The 21,399-nt window shown below is 40.9% G+C and overlaps 1 protein-coding gene across 1 annotated transcript; it reads right to left on the minus strand.

The window, feature by feature from the left end:
• Window positions 1-1,651: 1,651 nt before the first annotated feature.
• LOC116129384 lies at window positions 1,652-13,031 on the minus strand. The gene is made up of 3 exons (XM_031415131.1): window positions 12,945-13,031; window positions 1,758-2,885; window positions 1,652-1,657 (listed from the first exon to the last, which is right to left on the minus strand). Exons 1-3 carry the CDS (start codon window positions 13,029-13,031, stop codon window positions 1,652-1,654), a joined length of 1,221 nt encoding a protein of 406 aa, XP_031270991.1.
• Window positions 13,032-21,399: the final 8,368 nt, after the last annotated feature.

The following is a 21,399-nucleotide window of genomic DNA, read 5'->3' on the forward strand; positions in this document are numbered from 1 at the left end:
TTAACCAGTTCTAACCATCTTCTCTGCCTCATATTCAACTCCTTCTGAGTAAAGAAATACTTCAAACTCTTATGATCAGTATAGATGTTGCTCTTTGCACCATAGAGGTAATGCCTCCAAATCTTTAAGGCAAAGACCACTGCTGCCAACTCTAAATCATGCGTAGGGTATCTCATTTCATGATCTTTCAATTGCCGAGAGGCATATGCTATCACCCTACCTAATTGCATTAACACTGAACCAAGTCCTTGCAAAGAGGCATCTGTATAAATGTCATAATCTACACCCTCCTGCGGCAACACTAACACTGGGGCCGTTGTTAACCTCTTCTGCAATTCTTGGAAACATTCCTCACAAGCTTCTGACCATACAAAAGGAGTCTTCTGTTTGGTAAGAGTTGTCAATGGTTTGGCCAACTGAGCAAACCCTTCCACGAATCGTCTGTAGTAACCTGCCAAGCCTAAGAAACTTCTGACCTCCTTTACTGTCCTCGGCCTCTGCCACTCGAGGATTGCTTGCACTTTACTCGGGTCTACAGAGATCCCTTCCTTCGATACAGTATGGCCCAAGAATATTACTCGATCGAGCCAAAACTCACATTTCGAAAACTTAGCATACAACTGCTTTTCTCTCAACCGTTGCAGTACGATTCTCAAATGTCCCTCATGCTCTTCTCTTGACTTAGAGTAAACCAGGATATCGTCTATGAAAACCACTATGAATTGATCTAAACAATCGTGGAATACCCGGTTCATCAAGTCCATAAAAACTGCTGGGGCATTGGTCAAACCAAACGGCATCACTACAAACTCATAATGCCCATACCTTGAACGGAAAGCAGTCTTAGCTACATCTTGCCCAGCCACTCTTACCTGATGGTACCCTGACCTCAGATCAATCTTAGAGAATACTGCTGCCCCCCTCAACTGATCAAACAAATCATCAATTCGGGGTAGCGGGTACTTATTCTTCACAGTCACCTTATTCAACTCTCTATAATCAATACACATCCGTAGCGATCCGTCCTTCTTTTTGACAAACAAAATTGGGGCTCCCCAGGGAGAATGACTCGGTCGGATAAAACCCTTGTCCAAAAGCTCTTGGAGTTGCTTCTTCAACTCCTGAAGCTCTGCTGGGGCCATTCGATAAGGGGCTTTAGATATTGGTGCTGTCCCTGGTGCTAGTTCGATACTAAATTCAACCTCTCTTTCCGGTGGCAAACCTGGTAAATCTTCCGGAAACACATCTAAAAACTCTCGAACTATCGGCACCTTCTGAATCTCTGGCTGTGGAACATCACCACTCTGCACTACATGAGCAATATATCCAGAACACCCCTTTTTCAACATCTTTCTAGCCTTCACACTACTAATTAACATACTCAACCGATGGCCCTCTCCAAAGCTAAATTTATCTCCACTGTCGAGATTAAATCTCGCTTTCTTCTTTCGACAATCGATCTCTACTCCATACCTCCCTAGGAAATCCATGCCCAAAATCACATCAAAGTCGGGCATATCAAAGACTATTAAATCGACTGCTAACTCTCGACCATGGATCACTATGGATTCTCCTAACAACATCTCCTGAGTCAACACACTCACCCCATCAGGTAACTCAATCTTAATAGGTTGACTCACTCTGCTAGGTTTCAAACCTAATCTCTCGATCATCCCATGCGATATAAAAGAATGGGTAGCCCCAGAATCAATTAAAGCATATAAAGAAACAGCATGGAATAACAACTGACCAGTTACAGCTGATGGACTGGCCTCAGCTTCACCCTGAGCCACCGTAAAAACTCTGGCATTAGTACCTCTCGAACCCTGTGCTGCGGTCGGAAACGGAGCTTTACAATCCTTCTTCAGATGCCCTGGCTGACGGCACCTGTAACACACATTTCTATCCCTTAAACATTCCCCCGAATGGTTCCTTCCACATTTAGCACAAAGGGGCAACCCTTCGGTTCTGGGCCGCTTGTTCTGCCAATCCCTCCTGTTATTCTTGGGTTGGAACTTCTTCTTGACCCTTACTTCTCTATTCCTTGATGCATCCACCCTCTCCCTCTGCAAAGCAGGGGATGGTTCACTGAGTACCTGTAAAGATGACTCTTCGGCAATGTGCTTATTCACATAAATCTCCGCCCTTAACGCCCTTGTTAAAGCCTCACTATAGGTATGAGGAGGCTCAGCTCCTGTCATCACATCTCGGGCAATATCGGATTTCAACCCCTGTACAAACTTGTCCCTCCTCAACACTGGAGTGTACACTATCCCGGGTGCAAATCGGGCGAGGGAATTGAATCTTACCGAATACTCCTTCACCGTACTAGTCCCCTGTTTCAAATTAATGAACTCTTGGACTTTCTCATGTACTCGGTCTTCCGTTCGATACTCGGCTTCAAACAGTCTTTTGAATTCTGCCCAAGTCATTAAAACCGAGTCGTGAGTCTCTTCCATTAGTTCCCACCAAATTCGGGCATCTCCCCGAAACAGGAAACTAGCATATCTGATTCTCTCTCTGTCGTTCATGGGAAACAAGGCCACTATCCGCTCTACGGACTTAAACCACTCTTCTGCTTCCAGCGGATCCCTTGTGCCCTTAAACTCTGACGGCTGGTGTTGGCTTGCAAGCCCCTGAACCGGATCAACTCGATTCGGTACTACTGGAGGTACCGGCCCCTCTCGTTCTTGTCTTGCGGGCCGTCCTCGTCCAGGGGTCTCAGTTCTTTCTGGTACAACTCTCCCCTGACTCTCTGCTAACACCTCTTGAACAATATTCCGAATCAATGTCACATCAAGAGTAGGGGGGTTTGGTTCTGGGGGGTTAGAGGATTCTCCCTCATTCATCACCCTCTTACCCTTATTTCGGTTACTACGCCTCATCTACAAAACGACCACACTGGATCAATTTAAGAGAACACTCGACATAAAGAAATAATTAACTTACACAGTCGGCTATTGGACATCGTAGCGATGAGAATGGTACACTGTCAAATCCCAAAATCTTTGCTCTGATACCAAAAATGTAACGACTCCATTCTTATAAAAACATGCATAGTAAAAGTACATGTAACAATAATATAAAAAGTTGGGCCCAAAATTTTTCTTTTATTAAACATATGCATTCTTTATACAAATATATACAAGGTTTGTGACATATGCAAAACTATCAAAATAGGGTGGACAGTGTAGCCATTTCTCTTCGTGTGCCGATGTCCATCCGACTGTGTCCTCATCTAGAACCTGCAAAAACATAGGGAACAACTGGATGAGCACAAACAAGGCTCAGTAAGTAAACCCCTGAACTCAAATATCTCCGTAACTCTTTCTTTAATCACTATCTAATTACTCTTTCTCATAGCTCCTCTATACTAACTTTCTTTCTAGTAAGTCACGGCCCCATCTGACCGGAGGCACGGCTGGGACTCGCTCCCACTCCCGGTGACTTCTACTCATTCTAGCCGATCGGACTTGGTTATGCATGGATTCGGAACCTTTGGCCATGTGAGTGCATAGAATCTCTCGGGTAAACTCGGGTATAGCCCTCATCCGCATGTACACTACGGGCTACACCACTTCTCTTTCTGATACTCTGGCCGCTTTATTGATGCGGCGTACATGCGGGAATACTCTACCCGTACTCACAGGTTCCCCATCGCACAACCTACTCTATTCTCTTATTAAGCACTACTCTAGCTTTACTCTATAGTGCTCATTCTCTCTTTCTTTCTACTCTTAGAGTAGTCTAAACTCAAAAGTCTCTACTCTTTCTCTACTCTCTTTTCTAATGCATAAGTAAAGCATAATTAATGCACATCAATGACTCATACTCATTAATGCATTTATGAAAAGTAACTATGACATGTAGCAACAATTAAGGCTTTCTACCCTTACTTATGATTCTCTTGAGCATTTCATCATACAACTCATGTGCATAAATAACTCTACTCTAACTCTAACTTTTCTCTTTTCTTTAATCAACCAAATGGGAGAAAACTCCCTCATAAGCTCTAAATTTCCTGTCAAAAGAAAAACACTTCCATAAGCTTGCTCAAAACTTCCTCCAACTTCTATCAAACTCAACCCAACATCAAGCAAATAAAACACTTCTCATAACTCAATCATAACTACTAATCTCATTCAACAATTAAATGAATACACATATATGTATATAACTCTACTCAAAAGAGTTCTTAAATCTCAACTTAGGTTGAGTTTACTTACCTTATGAGAAAATAGCTTCTTTAACACTTCTCCTTTCCTTTGGAAGCTTGCTTTTCCTCTACAACTTAACCAACAATCACAACATGAGATTCTAATCAAAACATAAGAAAACTCTCATCTAAAGTACAAATCCTTACCTTAGGAAGCTTTAGGTTAAAACCCTACTAAAAGTTTCTCAAAAAGGCTCTTGGAAATCCTTGAAAGATTGAAGGAAATTTGAGAGAGTTTAGAAGAATGAAGGAGGCGGTGGAAATGGGAAATGAAGAACTTTCAAAGGCTAAACCCTTTTTAATAACTCTTAATACTTATTCTTCCCATTTTGCCCTTGCTCTTTTATGGAAATTCCATCCATATCCTTTGATTCCTTACTAACATACCCCCATACTAACATATTCTCCTTGAAATTTCCTTACAATTTACTCCCCACTATTCCTGCTAATTAGGGGTAGAATGGTCAAATTGCCCTTAATGAAGAAAATATCTAAAACTTAGTAAACATTTTGGTCGGACTGTCGCCGCGGCGAAACTGTCCAGAAAGTTTCCCGTGGCTTCAACACCTCTTCGCCGCGGCCAAGATTCTTCTTCGCCCCGGCGAAGCTCGGCATACAACACTTCTTCTATTTTTAACCAATTTCAAGGCAATTATTCAACACAACACTCATACTACTGTCAACCAAACAATATTACCACGATACCATCTCAAATAAGAGCAAACGAAAGAACAGTAACTACGTACCTCAAGTGGGGCGTTACATTACGCTCGAGCCAACCATCACCTAGAAGTCCGATCTATTCATCCATCCCCTCGGGTGCATACCAACTAGGTCATTCAGTTTGAAGATGACGAGCCAATCACCCTTGCTACCCCTCATCATGATGCTTTGGTCATCTTCCTCCAGATTGCTAACATTCTGGTTAAGAGAGTATTTGTAGACGGGGGATCCTTAGCAAACATCCTCTTCCTTAAAGTAGTGAAGGCCATGGGACTGGATGAATCAAACATTAGTAGACGACCAACCATATTGGTCAAGTTTAGTTCTGAGCAGAAGTACATCATCAGCAAAATCGCGTTGCCTGTCTACACCAGTGGAGTCAACAAGCAAACCATTTTCCTAGTGCTCGATTGCTACTCACCATACAACGTCATCTTTGGTCGACCTTGGATCCACGACATGCGAGCTGTCCTATCTACCTTCCATCAAACTATCAGGTTTCCAACAAAATGGGGAGTAAGAGAAATCAAGGGCAATCTTAAGGCCTCTAGAGATTGCTACAAAAACGCCTTCAAAGGCAAAGCTCATGCTTCAAAGCAACTACAGTCCCATCCAACCCCTCCAACTAAGCTATATCAACCATCCATAGAAGAGTTGGATGAAGTGCAGATACATCCAGACCACCCTGACTGAAAGACACAGATAGGCTCTCGCCTTAGGCCTGAGATAAGAGAGCAACTTATTGATTTCTTCAAGCAAAATCAGGACTTCTTCGCCTGGTCCTACGCATACATGACAAAAATTTCGAGGCAATCGTCCACCATTTCCACATAGATTCAGATCACCCTCCAGTGATGCAGAGGCGAAGGAAGTTCGCACCAGAATGCAACTGGGTCGTCAATGAAGAGATTTACAAACTACTAAGTAACAGACTGGTCAGAGAAGTGAACTACCCTAACTAGCAAGCATGAATAAAAAGAATGGAAAGTAGAGGGTCTACATAGACTTCATGGATTTAAACAAAGCATGCCCTAAGGACTCCTTTCTGCTCTCACATATCAACATGATGGTCGATGCGACAGTAGGTCATGAACTCCTAAGGTTTATGGATGCCTTCTCAGGGTATAACCAGATTTTGATGCACCCAGACGACAAAGAGAAAACAACCTTTATCATAGAGAGGGGAACCTACTGCTACAAAGTAATGCCTTTTGGTCTTAAAAACGTCGGGGCTACCTATCAGCGGCTGGTCAACAGAATGTTTGCCGAAGACCTCGAAGACACCATGGAAGTCTACATTGACGACATGCTCGTCAAGTCTCTTATGGCCGAGCAGCAACTCAACCACCTCAGCCAAGCATTCGTCGTCCTAAGAAATAAAATATGAAGCTGAACCTAGCCAAATGTTCGTTCAAGGTCTCATCAGGAAAATTCTTAGGATTCATGGTAACTTAGCATGGAATAGAAGTCAACCCTGACCAAATCCAAGCGATCCTTGATAAGAGTGTAATTTATATATTTTTTATTCCTTCCATATTATGTTTTTGTTATGTAGTTGAGTTGATTAGAGTTTATTTTGTAAGTTTGGCATATTTGGATAGAGTTTAGGAAATAATTGAGAAAAGATTTGAAAATTCCAGATTTTCCAAATTTTTCGTTATTCTGACCAGTGCTGCATTTTTCAGGTTTTTCATGGAGTTAGATTTCTCGATTGCAAAAGTGTCCTTGAGAAAAATTAAATTAGATGAATCAAAATTTCCAGGAAGGTATTATGGGAGAGAATCTGAGTTTGTTTGGGTCCTCATTAGTTGTTGCAAAACCAGACCTGGAATCCTAGTCACGGAAGGATTTCCTGGCTGAGTATTGAGCCTTCGAATGGGCCTAACTGGAGTTTCAGATATCGAAAGCAGGTGATTCAAAAGCCCAGATTCATCTACACATCCAAAACTACAATTTTTATGAAGTGACCAAGCCCAGAAAATATCTTTTACATTTTGAGAATCCTGGTGCAAGATGGAGACGAATTCTATTTTCCATATTTGATAAGATTTTGACAGTTTTGGAAGTCTATCTTTTAGGAAACGTCTAGGAAAGTAATTTCCATGATTCCTAGGGTACAATTAAGAAAAAAACATGTTATTTATTGAGGAGTGTTAGGTTAACCAAGGGGGAGACGGCAGAAGAGTATTGTTTTTCAGTTTTTTTACTTTCTAGGTCAAGATGTGTTGCTGATTTTTCTTCTTCAGTTCAAGGGGATTTTGAAGCCTGAATTCATGCCATTGGTGTAACATAACCTCAGTAACATTGTTCGTAATCTCATTCTTATTGGAATTGTTTATGATTTTTGTTTGGATGATTTAGTAATGGCCTGCTAAGTTGTTTTATCAGAATTTCATCTGTTAGAATTAGGAATTGTGATACGTAATTGTCCTTTTTCTATTCAGTGAGTAACACATGATGATAGATGATTATGGACAAGTTTTCAGTCTGTTGTCTTGAATAACATAACCTAAGTTAAATAATCCAAACTTGTGTGATTGTTGCTTAGATTGATTTATTTTCCTAATTCTTAGTGCTGCCATTGAATTAAACTTAGAGGGCTTATTCTAGGTTGTTCAAGGTTTAGGATCTAATTGAAGAGCTTGTTTTATTAGTGATAATTAAGGGAAAATTCGGGTACCAGAGCTTGTTGTTTCCTAGGGTCAATAATTCCATAATAATGAGATAGAATAATGTTACGGTTAGTTCATATCCAATGCATGTTTAGGTGGATCTTGAACCGAGAACTGATTGTTTTTAATCTGATATTTTCTACCATTAGCGACTGATTTGTTTCACTTTAGATTGCATTGAGTACACCCCATTTCATTGCTGTTGTCATGTTTACTATTTAGGATTTTATTTGTTTTATTTTTCTGTTATTTTTGTTGTGGTTATTGGATAGAACATAGGAATTAATCGAACAATTCCCTATGGGATCGACCCTTGCTTACCCTTTATGCAATTTAGTAGTTAGGTTAGGAAGGTTATTAATTTGGAGCATTCAGCACGCTACCAATCCTTAACATACCATCACCAACTCGCATCAAAGACATCCAGCGCCTCGCTGGACGAGTAGCTACCTTCAATTGATTCATCTCTAAATTTGCTAACAAGTGCCACCTCTTCTTCGCCATACTCAAGAAATCCAAGAAATTTGAGTGGACCCCTACCTATGAGGAGGCCCTAAAGCAGCTAAAAAGGTACCTAACCTCTCCCCCACTTCTTTCCAAGCTTGTGGTCGGGAAAAAGCTTTACACCTACCCAGCAGTCTCGGAGACAACCATCTCAGCAGTATTAGTCTAGGAAGACAATGCGAAACAGCTACCAGTTTACTATGTAAGTAAATCATTCCTCGATGCCGAGACATGGTACAGTCAGCTGGAGAAATTGACATTTGCCTTCATCCATGCATCTAGGAAGCTCAGACTATACTTTCAATGCCACTTCATAATTGTCCCCACCTTCTTCCCACTCAAGAAGATACTCCATAAGCCAAAGCTATCAGGCCGACTCACACAATAGACAATAGAGTTTAGTGAGTTCGATATATCTTTCCAACCACGCACCACCATCAAATCCCAAGCGTTGGCAGACTTCATTGCTAATTTCCCTCCGAACACTACCATCCAACCGGAAATGGAGTTATTGTGCATGAATAGCGGGTCATCCTCAAAGTGGATCCTCTCAGTGGATAGCTTAAGCAACGTGAATGAAAGTGAGTTAAACGTTGTACTTATTACACCAGAAGGGGATATCATCTAGCGGGCCATACAATATGAGTTCAAGTGCACAAACAACGAAGCTGAATATGAAGCTCTTATCGTTGGACTCTCTCTGGCCAAGAAGATTAGAGTCCGACTCTTAACTCGTAGTCAACCAACTACAAGGCACTTACCAAGCCTGGGACTCAAAGATGACAATCTACTTGAACTTGGTCAAAGAAATGCAGTCCTCTTTTGAAGAATTCTCCATCGCTCAAATCCCAAGAGTGGAGAACACCCATGCTGATGCCTTTGCCAACCTTAGCTCAACCCTTTAAGGCTCATCCCAATCATCCATCCTACTACTATTTATCCAATGGCCAACCGACTGGAAGGAACACCCCACGAACAAGTTGCCTAACCTGAAAGAGCCCAACGAAGTAGTGGACATCGAACCGACTAACTCCTGGATGACCCTAATTTGGCAAGCTATACACATTGACTTAGCAACCTATGTTAAGAAATGCGATAGTTGTCAAAGATTCGCTCATGTCTCACACCTCCCACCTAAGTGGCTTAACTCCACTCTCACATCTTGGCCATTCATGAAGTGGGGGGATGGACATAGTTGGAAAACTCTCGACCGCACACAGGCAACGACTCTTTATTTGCAGTCAGCTACTATTTTACTAAGTGGATCAAAGCTGAAGCACTTGCCTAAGTCAGAGACCGAGAGGTAAAAGCCTTCATCTGGAAACATGCAATCTACATATATGGAATACTGAAGGAAATAGTTACCGATAATGGATCCCAATTCATCAGCTCAGGTTTCAAAGACTTCTGCGACATGTGAGGGATCAAGCTCAACTTCTCTACCCCCTACAACCCCCAATCAAATGGCTAGGATGAATCATCCAATAAAACAATCATGCAGACTTTAAAGAAGTGCCTCTAGAAAGCTAAGGGCACATGGGCGGACGAACCACCTGAGGTCCTCTAGTCCTACCAAATAATAGCCCACTTGTCCACAGGCGAAAGCCTTTTCTCCATCACATATGGATCTGAAGTAGTCATCCCAACTGAAGTATCGGTCCCCTCAACCAGACTCCAATGGTCAGATGAAGAAGCCAACAACTAGAACCTTTGTCACAACTTGGCATAGTTGACGAACTACGCAAATGGGCTAACATCCACAACGCAATCTGTTAGGAAATGATCATCTATGGCAGCAGAAACAAAATTTTTAAACCTTATATATCGTTCCTTAGAACCCACAATTAGGGCACAAAAATTACAGTTTATCAAAAGATAAGAATCTGTAGATTTTATTTTAGAGTTTAAGAAACCATACCCACGTTTGGAGGCTCCTCCAACTTGTCTCGGAATGGGTTTCGCTACTGACCCAAGTGTAGGATCGAACTGATGTAGTCTACACAAAGACAACCTCAAGGAACTAAAGAGGGATTTGCTAGATCCTCTTTAGCCTTTAAGAACCAAGAAGAAAAATCAAAATAATTTGATTCAAGCAAAAATGCAATCTGCCATAGAGAGTGTTTCAAGGGGCTGGAGTGTTTTTTTTCTTTCAATGAATGAAATGAGTGAGTAAAAATATTTCACAAGGTGTGCACTTATATATTGCACACTTTATCCTATTCCATCATGGAATGGGCTTGGGCACCAACCCAAACAGCCCCAATTAGATATTATTATTATTATTATTGTTATTTCAATTAAATTAAATTAAAGTATATATAATATATTAATATTTAACAATAACAATAATTCATTTAAATATAATCTCACTTATTTAAATATAAGTTCACTTATTTAATTTTTTAAAAATAAAAAAATTAAATAAAGGCTATGACCTTAGCAAATTTAATTGCACCGTAAAATTACCAAAATACCGTTTCGCCTAAAAAGATGAAAACGCCCTTCTTATAAACTAGTTCTTAAATTATCTTCTATGTGTGTGACCCATAGGCTCCTCATCATACCGGTAGTGTATGGTATCACGATTAACACCAATTAATTGTTTCACTACACACAGGCCAAGATTGGCCCCTAGCAAGGCATCATGGCCACTCGATAAATTCGGATTCAGCGAAGCAGTTACCTGTCAACGATATGGTTACCGTACAATCCAATCCTTTCATCAAACGTTATCTCGATGAGACTGAGGCATAGAAATAGTGTCAACCTCGGTTACTCTCGATATCATGTATTCAGTTACTGGACCAATGACCTGAATTATAAACTGGATAGAGCAACAACTCAATCCCACTGTGGCCACAGTTTTAGTGTCATTGCCATTTACTGAATTGTGCCGTGAGATAACTTCTCCTGTACCCGAGAGTGATAAATCCTCTGTCGATCCACCATAGTCTTGATACACTCCTTGATGCAGCCCATCACTACCATATTGACAACTCTAAATAGAACTGCGTTGGGCTAGTGTCAAATTGCACCAATCGGTGCATAAGGCGCTCCGATGATCTCAAGTCTAAGGATCACATGCACCACCATTCGTTAGAGGATTTGTTCCATAGACACTGGGGTTACCATCCATGTGGAATTCTCTGGTGGGCCAGTCCAGTGAACTTGCCTGCAGCAAGCACCCATGTGTTGCACCAGGTTGTCACCAAACAACCTTGACAAGTGAGATCAGTCACTGCCTTTCGACAGAGTCATTCAACACTATGATAGCCTTACCATATTGTTTGTGCCCTTACTGCAGAACAATACTAGGGCTATAGACATTTCTAGAATGGCCACCACATGTAATCATAGGGTTCTCACTATCAAGATTTGAAACACTTGATACCCTCATCACGGTTCTACCATTCTAAGGACATATATCAATACATGCAATGATGATTTACGTGATATAGAATAAAATTTCTTTTATTGATCAATGACCATTATTACCAAAAGTCAATTCTACAATAATTGATTGGCTCTAGGGCATCTACTTTAACAAAATCTACCAACAGCAGGCTGCTCGACACTACAATCGTAATGTCTGAGTAAGAACTTTCAAACAAGGTGATTGGGTCCTCTGCAAAGTCTTTCAAAACATTAAGGAGATCAACTCTAGCAAGCTCGGCCCTACTTGGGAGGGTCCCTACAGGATCACCAAGGAAGTAGGAAAAGGCGCCTACAGACTTCAAACCTCCAAGGGCAAGGACATCAACAATAGTTGGAATGCAATTCACCTCAAATGTTACTATTTTTAGTTAGACTCATCTTATCAGCAATTATTTATTCTTGTTTTTGTTTTAAAGAAAAGGATGAATGGGTCTGTCCACCTCCTTCACCTTTAGTCAACCTTGAGGCCTGAATTCAATAAAAGAACTATTCAATGATATAGTGACTTACACCTTCACTTAGCCCGGAACGATGCATAAACTTACACTTTCAATCGACCGGACCGATTCATAAATTTACACCTTCAATCAACCCAGACCAATTCATAAATTCACACCTTCAGTCGGCCTATACCGATTCAGAAAATTTTACCTTCAATCAGATCGGATCGATTCCTAAATTTACACTTTCAATCAATCTAGACCGATTCAATGACTTACACCTTCAATTGACTCAGACCGATTCATAAATTCACACCTTCAATCGTCCTAGACCGATTCACTGAAGTTAGCCCAGCCTGCCTAAAGCAACTCAATGGCTTACATCCCTAGTCAGCCATACTGACAGACTCCTATCTCCTTCGAAGTGATATTAGCAACTGAGCCACTTGGCTTCGTCCGCATCACAACATGAGTAGTCGATCCAAAATGGTTGAATCGGTTCGCTCACTTGAAGCGGACCATGGTGTCTTGGCTACAACGCTCCACCCTAGAGAAGATACACCTACAAGGCAACTAACCAAGGAAAGAGGGTTCCACCCCCACACATCTACAAGCAATCAACCCATCCATTCGCGAAGAAAGTAGTAAAATGGAAACACAAATCCCCAACGGCTAAATATAAGATAAACAAAAAGCCCTAAGTGACTGAGTATCAGGTACAAGAAAGGCACATAAGCCATGAAAGGGCATTGCAGGCCCCAAAAATACATGAGAAAGGAAAAAATAAATCTAAGGGGCATCATGACCCACATCGTCAGTGTGAGTCATCTCACCCACCTTCGACTTAGTCACCCTATCACTGGCCCCAACGATCACCTATACAACCTGGTCACTAGTATCCTCTGTAACCAATTACCCTGGCTGACTAGGGAGGTCGAATATCTGGTCACCGACCTGCTCCTCCTCATAATCCAGGCGACCATGAGCCTCTTCCTCCTCCTCCTCCTCCTCCTCCATCTCCCGTAAGAGTTGAATGTCCATCCGGGTTCTAGTGGGAGGTGTTCCCAACCTTGTACTCCAGCATCAACTCTCTCCTAGCCCTAATGATGGCATCATCAACGATACTGAGGCACTGCTCCCTCAGTGACTCAACCTCCACATTCTTCTTTGCCAACTCCCTCTTCAGTAGTTCCAGCTCGGCCTCGACCTCCCTCAGTCATTGTTGGCTCTCCCACTTAGCCTTCTGGATCGCCGCCTCTCTGTGTCGCAGATTGGCGTTGGAATTAGATATATCATGTATCCTCTTCTCCTACGACACAATGGATTTCCTAAGATGCAGACTGCTCGTAAAAGCCTACATGACAAAACGACTTAATCAGTACACAATCACTATAAGTACAATAAGGAAAAATCTGGCTCATACTCAGAAAGCGCGGAAAACCCACCAGTCAGCGACCATGACAGCACCCATCTAGTTCAGATGGCTCTCATCTATTAGGAATAGGAATGAATCGACCAACTTGCTTATGGAAGCTACGTCCGAATAGGTCGATGCGGAAGCTGAGATATTGAAACCATAGTCTTGGATGACCCAGCCCTGGGTACAGGTGATTGATTTGGTGGAATCACAACCACATCCTCCACTTTCTTCTCCTCTTTGGCCGAAGAATCCCTCTTTCCCTTCTCGTGAACCTCTCGCGATAGACTCACTCGCACTTGGGACGGTCAATTTCTTCATAAGCTTCTCTGCAATGGTAAATTCCTCAACAGCCAGTAGGTTCAGTCTTGACTTACCAGACAAAATATGATTGTAGTAACGATGAGTAGCACAATCCAATTCTACTTTAGCGAAGGGAAGGGGATACCTCGCTAAATCGCACCAACTTCGACCCAAAGGTGACTTGTCCTCAGGTTTGCCTCGTCCAACACACCCCGTCAATCCCTCTGCGCCTTTGGAATAGTAAGAATCTTTTGGTCTGCACATCTAAGCCATCCCCACTCTGCCTGGCATGGTTGAATTCAAGATCTACTAAGAAGAAACACAATAAGACTTTAGTAATCAAAGTGTTAACAAAGACAAAGTTTCTCACCAGTCGTTTGCTAGGTGTATAGAATCTCGTCTTGGCCTCTTTCCCCAAAGACTGCTTCACGCCTCATGAAGAAGAAGCATTCTTTCCAATTTTTATCACTCGATCGGAGGTCGGTCACAAGGTGAGCCCAATCATGCCTGAGATTGATCAGATACCGACCTTTATCCTTGTGATTTTCCTTCAAGAAGTACGAGTATAATAGCTCATGTAGCCCAAACATCACCTGATTTTGCAACAGAGGTCCTCTAGAGCCATCAACAACCTCCACCCATTTGGCATAATCAGGGTTGACACAATATGAAATGGTTCAAGACCTCCCAGACAAGATGAGGGATGGGAAGCCTTAGCCCATCATGGAACCATTTCTCATAGGCGCTCACCCAACCTTTTGCCTCCCAGTCGACCCTTTCGTACAACTTCAACACCCTATTTTCGACATGCTCTAGGATGTGGTACATCATTTTAATCCGCCATACATCACTCTCCTTCAATAAGGGCAGATAGTCTCTACTCAATATCCCACTACCAGGCCGACTCAGTTCATCCTCAGAGCCACTACCTATGGAAGGTGAACTCTTATAATCGTCAACTTCATTGGAGTCTTCCCTACTCTTCCCTTGCTTATACGACTTACCATCACTTAGGGTGGCACTGTTCAGCCTAAGAGTGGCCATGTTCACCCCTTTTGGTATATCAACTAGAACGCCTCCACCCTCTAGCATCATCACCATCGTTGGGGCATTCTCATACTCATTCCCAACTTTCATCTCCACCATACTCAATTCGCTCGACTTTGACCGCGACATTGAACTCTTTGTCCACTCGACACGGACAACCGACTGGCTTTTAATTCCAAGTTGAACCTATCCAGAAGCACCACTCGTCTAGAGCTGCCAACCGATTGGCTCTCAAATTAGTTAACACTTTGACCTGCAAGTAACTTTCGGCTTGGTCTCAGTGACCAAATACCTGCTTCCCTAAGACCCTTGCACAGATCCCTCACTACTCGGTCTTGAAGACAGGGCGACCCAAGAGACCAGCCCTTACCCAAAACCACACTTCTTCACTACCACACTCAACCCGAGATGAGCCAAATAAGGAACCAACGTAAAACGATTTCATCCTCTAAAACCCAGAAAAATATGGAAAATCCTAAACACCAAAAATCTCCCAAACGCTAAACCTAAGATTCAAAATCATTCAATTTGCTTACTCCGTTCAACCCAAACAAACACAACACCACCTTCTTGAACTCCTCTAAAGTCTACCAAACTCCACTCTAATCTCTCCAAAAATGCCGTAAAAACAAAGAAAAAGAAGAAAGGAAATAAAAAAGAGTGCAAATGAGCAAGTATTTACCGTAAAAATGACAAAAGTTCCTGAAATCATTCACAGCTGCGAAGAAAAACTGAAGTACAGAGAAAACGCGAAAGTAGAAAAGAGAAATGGGGAGTAAAATGAAACAAACAGCCACCTCACAAATTTATCGACGAAAGTTGTCAGAGCCTACGCGTGGCAGCCTCTGATTGGTCATCGAATAGTGTGATTTCATTTTCCCACCTAAATTCAGAAGACATCTTAGTCGTACATGTGTCCAGAGATGGATTATTCAGCTTCACATTACCCACTTAGGGTTCGGGCCACCACAGTCATGCATAGACCATAGGGTGCTAACCACTCGCTCCGTTCACCCAATTGAGGGGAGTTAGTATCGAACATACTGACTGTCCAACCTCAGCTCTTCGACCTTGTGACAAACGCCGCTAAAGCGAAACATAACCTCTGTCCTCTCGGTCATCCCGACCTAATGAACTAGCCACTTGATTGGGAATGCACATGCACATATTCATTTGGATTGAACCAATTAGCCTAAAGCACCACCACCAGAATGACCCTAACATATTCCACTCGGTTTGATACACCGAGTGAGGACATCTTCATGGGATAGCTCGCATACCTTCTCACTCGACTCGATACACCAAATGAGAACACTTTCATAGGACGTTTTACAATCTCCCCACTCGGTATGACATACTAAGTACTGAGGAAACCTCTAGCAAATTCTTCCATGCTTCCCCTTGCTCTGATGCACATGACGAGTCTATCAAGGTGAACTCCATTCCCTCACTTGGTCAGATACGCTGAGTGAAGGCATGATGGTGTTTTATCTCCACCTGCCTGGCCCGGTGTACTGAATGCATCACTTACAATAAATGCTATTCTATTTGTTCCCGTAAACCAAGAAGCAGCACGTTCACATGTTTAACCAATTGGTTATGAAGGTCGACTAGGTTCACCTCCATGCAACGTTTACTCTCTAAGTTAAGCACTCCTTAACTTAAAGAGTGGGAGGCAAACTATTAGGGCAAAAAAATGTCCTAGGATCAAATAGGCCCAAAGACGAAGACACCTTCAACAAAGCTCGGAGCCAAGGCCTTAATCTAATTGGGCTCGTAATAGAGTTTGCATATCAGGTCCGTTTGATACACATACCAAAGTTCTCACTACTTGGACCTAATCAACAGAGGCCCGATTAGTTTGGGCCTCACCGCCAGTTTATCTAGGTACAGGCCCATTGATCCTAGACAACCTTCTAGACTTTGGATCTACTTGGAACCCAGGGTTGTCTACCTATCCCGGTACTGCTTGAACTCTATCGAAGAGGTCCAACACTACCTTAACTTGTCTAAGATCCGTGTCTTAGACCCTCTAGGACTCCCTTTCCTACTAAGGTAAGGGAGCCAAAGGTTCTCCCTTTTTACAAAACATCAACTCCAAGGATTCTCAGTCTTACCAAGATTCAAAGATCCTATAGTCGCTATATAAATAGAGGCCAACCCTCTCACAGGACACAAACATTACACCTTTAGACCCCGCAGTTCTCACTCTCGAGAATTTTGCATCATAGCCTTAGTTATAGTCTCTAACTAGACTTCTGGTAACCTTCTCTCTCTCTCTAACCCTCACTAAATTAGCCTTACTTAGCCTTGCTGACTTAAGCGTCGGAGTGCCTATGGCAAACACAACCTCGGTGCTTCCCGTTTGCTTCATGCTTGCTTTCTTACGTGTGCAGGTACAACGGATTGCTAGTGACCTTAACCTCACGGGATCAGACTTTATTTTTGTAAAGGTAGATTTTTTTGCATTTACAAGAAGGTAGTCTTCTGCTAGGAGAATTTGGTTATATTTATAGTAATTGTCATGAAGAAAAATTATTATGGATATCTGACGAACCTTTGCACCATTTTTTATAAAAGGTAAAGAAAATTGATATTATTTTCCTCTCTTTTTAGTATTTACAATATTTGTGAAATATTCAGTTTTGTCAAACTTATGAGTTATGTGTGTGCATAAGAGTTATGTGTGCACACTAGTTACTAATTCTCTTATTTGGCTTGTTTCATCTATTGTATGTGTGCACACCAGCTCTCAGTGCACACTATTTGCCAAACTTGTGTCTTGGCTTTTTTCGTTTCACGTGTATGTGCACAATAGTCTGTGTTTACACTCGCTTCAGATTTTTTGCAACTCAACAAGAGTTGCATGTTTGATAAAGGTGAAAAGATATTGTTTATCTTTGTCTCTTACTTTTTAGGACCTCTTTACATATGTCACAAAATGCTTAGGTGGTCCTAGGGAAGTAACCTTTCCCAATTTTCTTTGTGGTCCAAACCAAAAGAAGGAATACTTTCCTTATTTGGACAAATAACGGGTCAACCCCTTGTTAGCTGATGTGGCATTTCATTGTTGAGTAAGAAACTCTTCATTATATATTTCTTCTTCTTGCGTAAATGAATCTAACCTTTTTGGACATTTGTTTCATTCTGTACTCTGAATTTCTTAGAGTATTATTTCTCTTAAAGTTTCAAGGTTCTTTCTCCATTAATGCCAAAACGTTACCCTATCAAACATTGACTTGATGGCTCTTGGAACGTGGTTCCTTTGCTGATGCTGGTGCATTGCTTCAGCACTTGAAGATTGGTGGTTTACAAGCTATTCACGAGTGTGTTCTCGATGTGAAGTAGATCCAAAGAAGTTGCTACACGTTAAGGATTCAGAGTGTGGTGCTAAGTGTAAAGTTAAACAGGGAGTTCTTTTTACTGTAACTTAGATCAGCTTTGAACTATATCTTGTATGTGTTTTTGACTTAGTGGATTGCTTCGATCTGGACAAGGTCCCATGGATGTAGGCTAAAAGTGGATTTAGCTGAACCATGTATATGGCTGTGTTCTTTACTTTCCACACTTATGTTTAATGTATTCAAATTTGAATTACTTAATCAACTTGGTAATATTCCGCTGCACCTTAAAATGGGTACCTTAAAAACAAAGTGTGTTAACTGAATACCCAACAAGTGGTATCAGAGCAGGTTCTAATAAGTTGCTTCAATAGATCCTTGCCCATTTTACTTTTTTTTTTTTTTTTTTTTTTTTTGTGTGTGTGCATCTGAGTGATTTGGTTGTTGGTCAAAATCTGGAATGTGTTGCTTTTTTTTTTTTTTAGATCTGTTGTGTGTTTGTGTGTGCACTGGCATTTTTTGTGTTAGCATCTGTCTGATTGCTTTTCATCATGAGCTTCTTCATTGAAGGTGATCTGCTCATAGACCTTCTTTATTAGAAGGAACTAACTATTACACATGGATACCTAGGATGCGTGCCTTCCTTTAGTCTATAGATGAAAGAGTCTAGTCCACAATTGTGAATGGTTGGATAGCATCGGTTATTGTCGAAAATGAAGTGTCTAGACCAAAACCTGTTGCTAGTTAGACTGTTGATGAAATAACTTTGGAAAATTATAACTCTAAAGCTTTTCATGCTCTTTTTAATGCTATTAATGTGAACAAAATGAAAGTCATAGCTAATTATGAGCTTGCTAAAGATGCTTGGGATAGGCTTCAAGTCAAGAATGAGAGAACTAGTATCGTGAAATGAAATAGGCTTAGAAGACTTGTCACTGATTTCGAAAATTTAAACATGGAAGAGGATGAGACTATAACTGATTTTTATGATAGAGTGTGTGATATCTCTAATAAATGTTTTGCTTTGGGAAGAATATATTCTAATGTTGAACTTGTCAGGAAAGTGCTTTGCTCTTTGCCCCTGAGATTTATGTCAAAGGTTACCTCCATTGAAGAATGCCAAGATGTGGATGCTATGGACATCGATGAACTCATTGGCTCTTTCCAAACCTATGAGCTGACTCTATAACGATAGGAAAAGCAAAAACCAAGCAAAGCTTTGGCTTTCAAACATGAGGTTGATTCTGATCCTTTTGATGACTGTGATTTGAGCTCTTTGGATGATGAAAATTGTGTTTTACTTACAAAGAATTTTTCAAAATTTTTAAAGAAAAACATGAAAAAGCCTTATAATAGTGGTTATGGTCTAAAACTTTTTGTGAAAAAGCCTTATGATGATCAAAACCCTGGTACCCTTGCAAAGAAATTTTTAAAAGATAAAGAAAAGAAAAATAAATGTATCAAGTGTTTTGAATGTGAGGGTTTTGGGCACATACAATTTGAGTGTGCTAACACACTAAAAAAGAAGAAAGGTAAAGCCATGGCTACCACTTTGAGTGAGAGTGAGGATAATGAGAGTGATAATGATGACTCGAGTGATGATGAGAATGTTTTAGCTTTCATTGTGAATCACGAAGATGGTAAGAGTGAAGTTTTAGATGACACTAAAGATATCTATGTTGAGCAACAAGAAGCATATGATAAAATGTATGACAATGGCTAAAGGTTATTATTGTGCTTATTGTTGAACTGACTGAGGCTAAGGCCATCATTGATAAGTTGAATGCAGGTTCTCTTAAGCTTGATGAAATGCTTGGTCAAGGAAAAATCTTTGGAGATCGGTGTGGTTTGGGCTTCAGTTTTGGTGCTAGCACATCGAAAGCTGGTGCCAACATGTTTGTGAAAGCCACTGCTAACATGTTTGTGAAAGGCACTGCAACTTCTGCTAAAGGAACTGCTATGAGACAAGTTTCAAACGTATCAAAATTCATCTCTATTTGTCATTTTTGTAATAGGAAAGGTCACATCAACACAGCATGTCATATTTCCAACAAAGTTTACCTTAGAAAAGGTATTGTTCAAACTCCTTATGAACTGTGGAAAGGTAAGAAACTTGATCTCTCTTATTTTCATGCGTTTTGATGCAAACGCTACATCTTGAATGATAGAGAGAATCTAGGTAAGTTTGATGCTAGGAGTGATGAAGGATTTTTTATTGGATATTCTTCCAATAGCCATGTATTTAGGATCTATAACATGCATTCTAAAAAAGTCTTAGAATATATTAATGTTGTGTTTAGTGATGCAAAAGATTTTTCAAAATATTCTCAAGAATGTGAAATTCAAGACATATCAATTCCTCATGTGCCCACACAAGATGGTGTGAACACTGCTAAATCTCTTGAACCTAGACCTTCGGCAAATGTGTTGTCACCTACTTCTGGTGCTACAGCAACATGATTTGGTTCATGCAAAGAATCACCTGCTGATTCATCATTGCAAAAATGAACGGATAGAGTTGGTTGTTGATCTTTCTAATGAAAACATGCAAAGGAGAAATCAAAGAAGAAAAGATCCTCCAACATGGGTCCAAAAAGCTCATCCACCTTCAACTGTGATTGGAGATGCAAATGAGGTAATGATTACAAGAAGGAGAAGACAAAATGAAATTAACCATCTTTGTTATGTATATCTTGCTGAACCAAAGAATGCCAAACAAGCTTTGGAAGATGAAAATTGGATTGAAGCGATGCAAGAAGAACTAGAACAATTCGAAAGAAATGATGTGTGACGCTTGTGCCAAGACTAGAGGGAATTAACATTATAGGTACCAAATGGATTTTAAAAAATAAAACTAATGAGTTTGGTAATGTTGTCAAGAACAAAGGTAGGCTTGTAGCTCAAGGATGTACTCAAGTTGAGGGAATCAACTTTGATGAAACCTTTATGCCTGTTGCTTGACTTGAATCAATCCGCTTACTACTTTTTGTAGCCTATTGTCTCAAGATCAAGCTGTTCCAAATAGATTTCAAAAGTGTCTTCTTGAATGGAATGCTCAACGAAGAAGTGTATGTTGAACAATCGATTCGCTTTCAAGATCCCCACAAACTTTCAGATTAAAGAAAGCTCTTTATGGTTTGAAACAAGCCTCACGGGCCTGGTATGAAAGGTTGACAACTTTCTTTCTTGAGCAAAATTATGAACGAGGTAATGCCAACAAAACCCTCTTTATCAAGCGTGTTAACAATGAAATCATGTCTGTACAGATTTACATTGATGATATTTGGTTTGGTTCTACATG

The sequence above is a fragment of the Pistacia vera genome, unplaced genomic scaffold (assembly GCF_008641045.1).
Source record: "Pistacia vera cultivar Batoury unplaced genomic scaffold, PisVer_v2 Contig211, whole genome shotgun sequence".
Classification (NCBI taxonomy): Eukaryota; Viridiplantae; Streptophyta; class Magnoliopsida; order Sapindales; family Anacardiaceae; genus Pistacia; species Pistacia vera.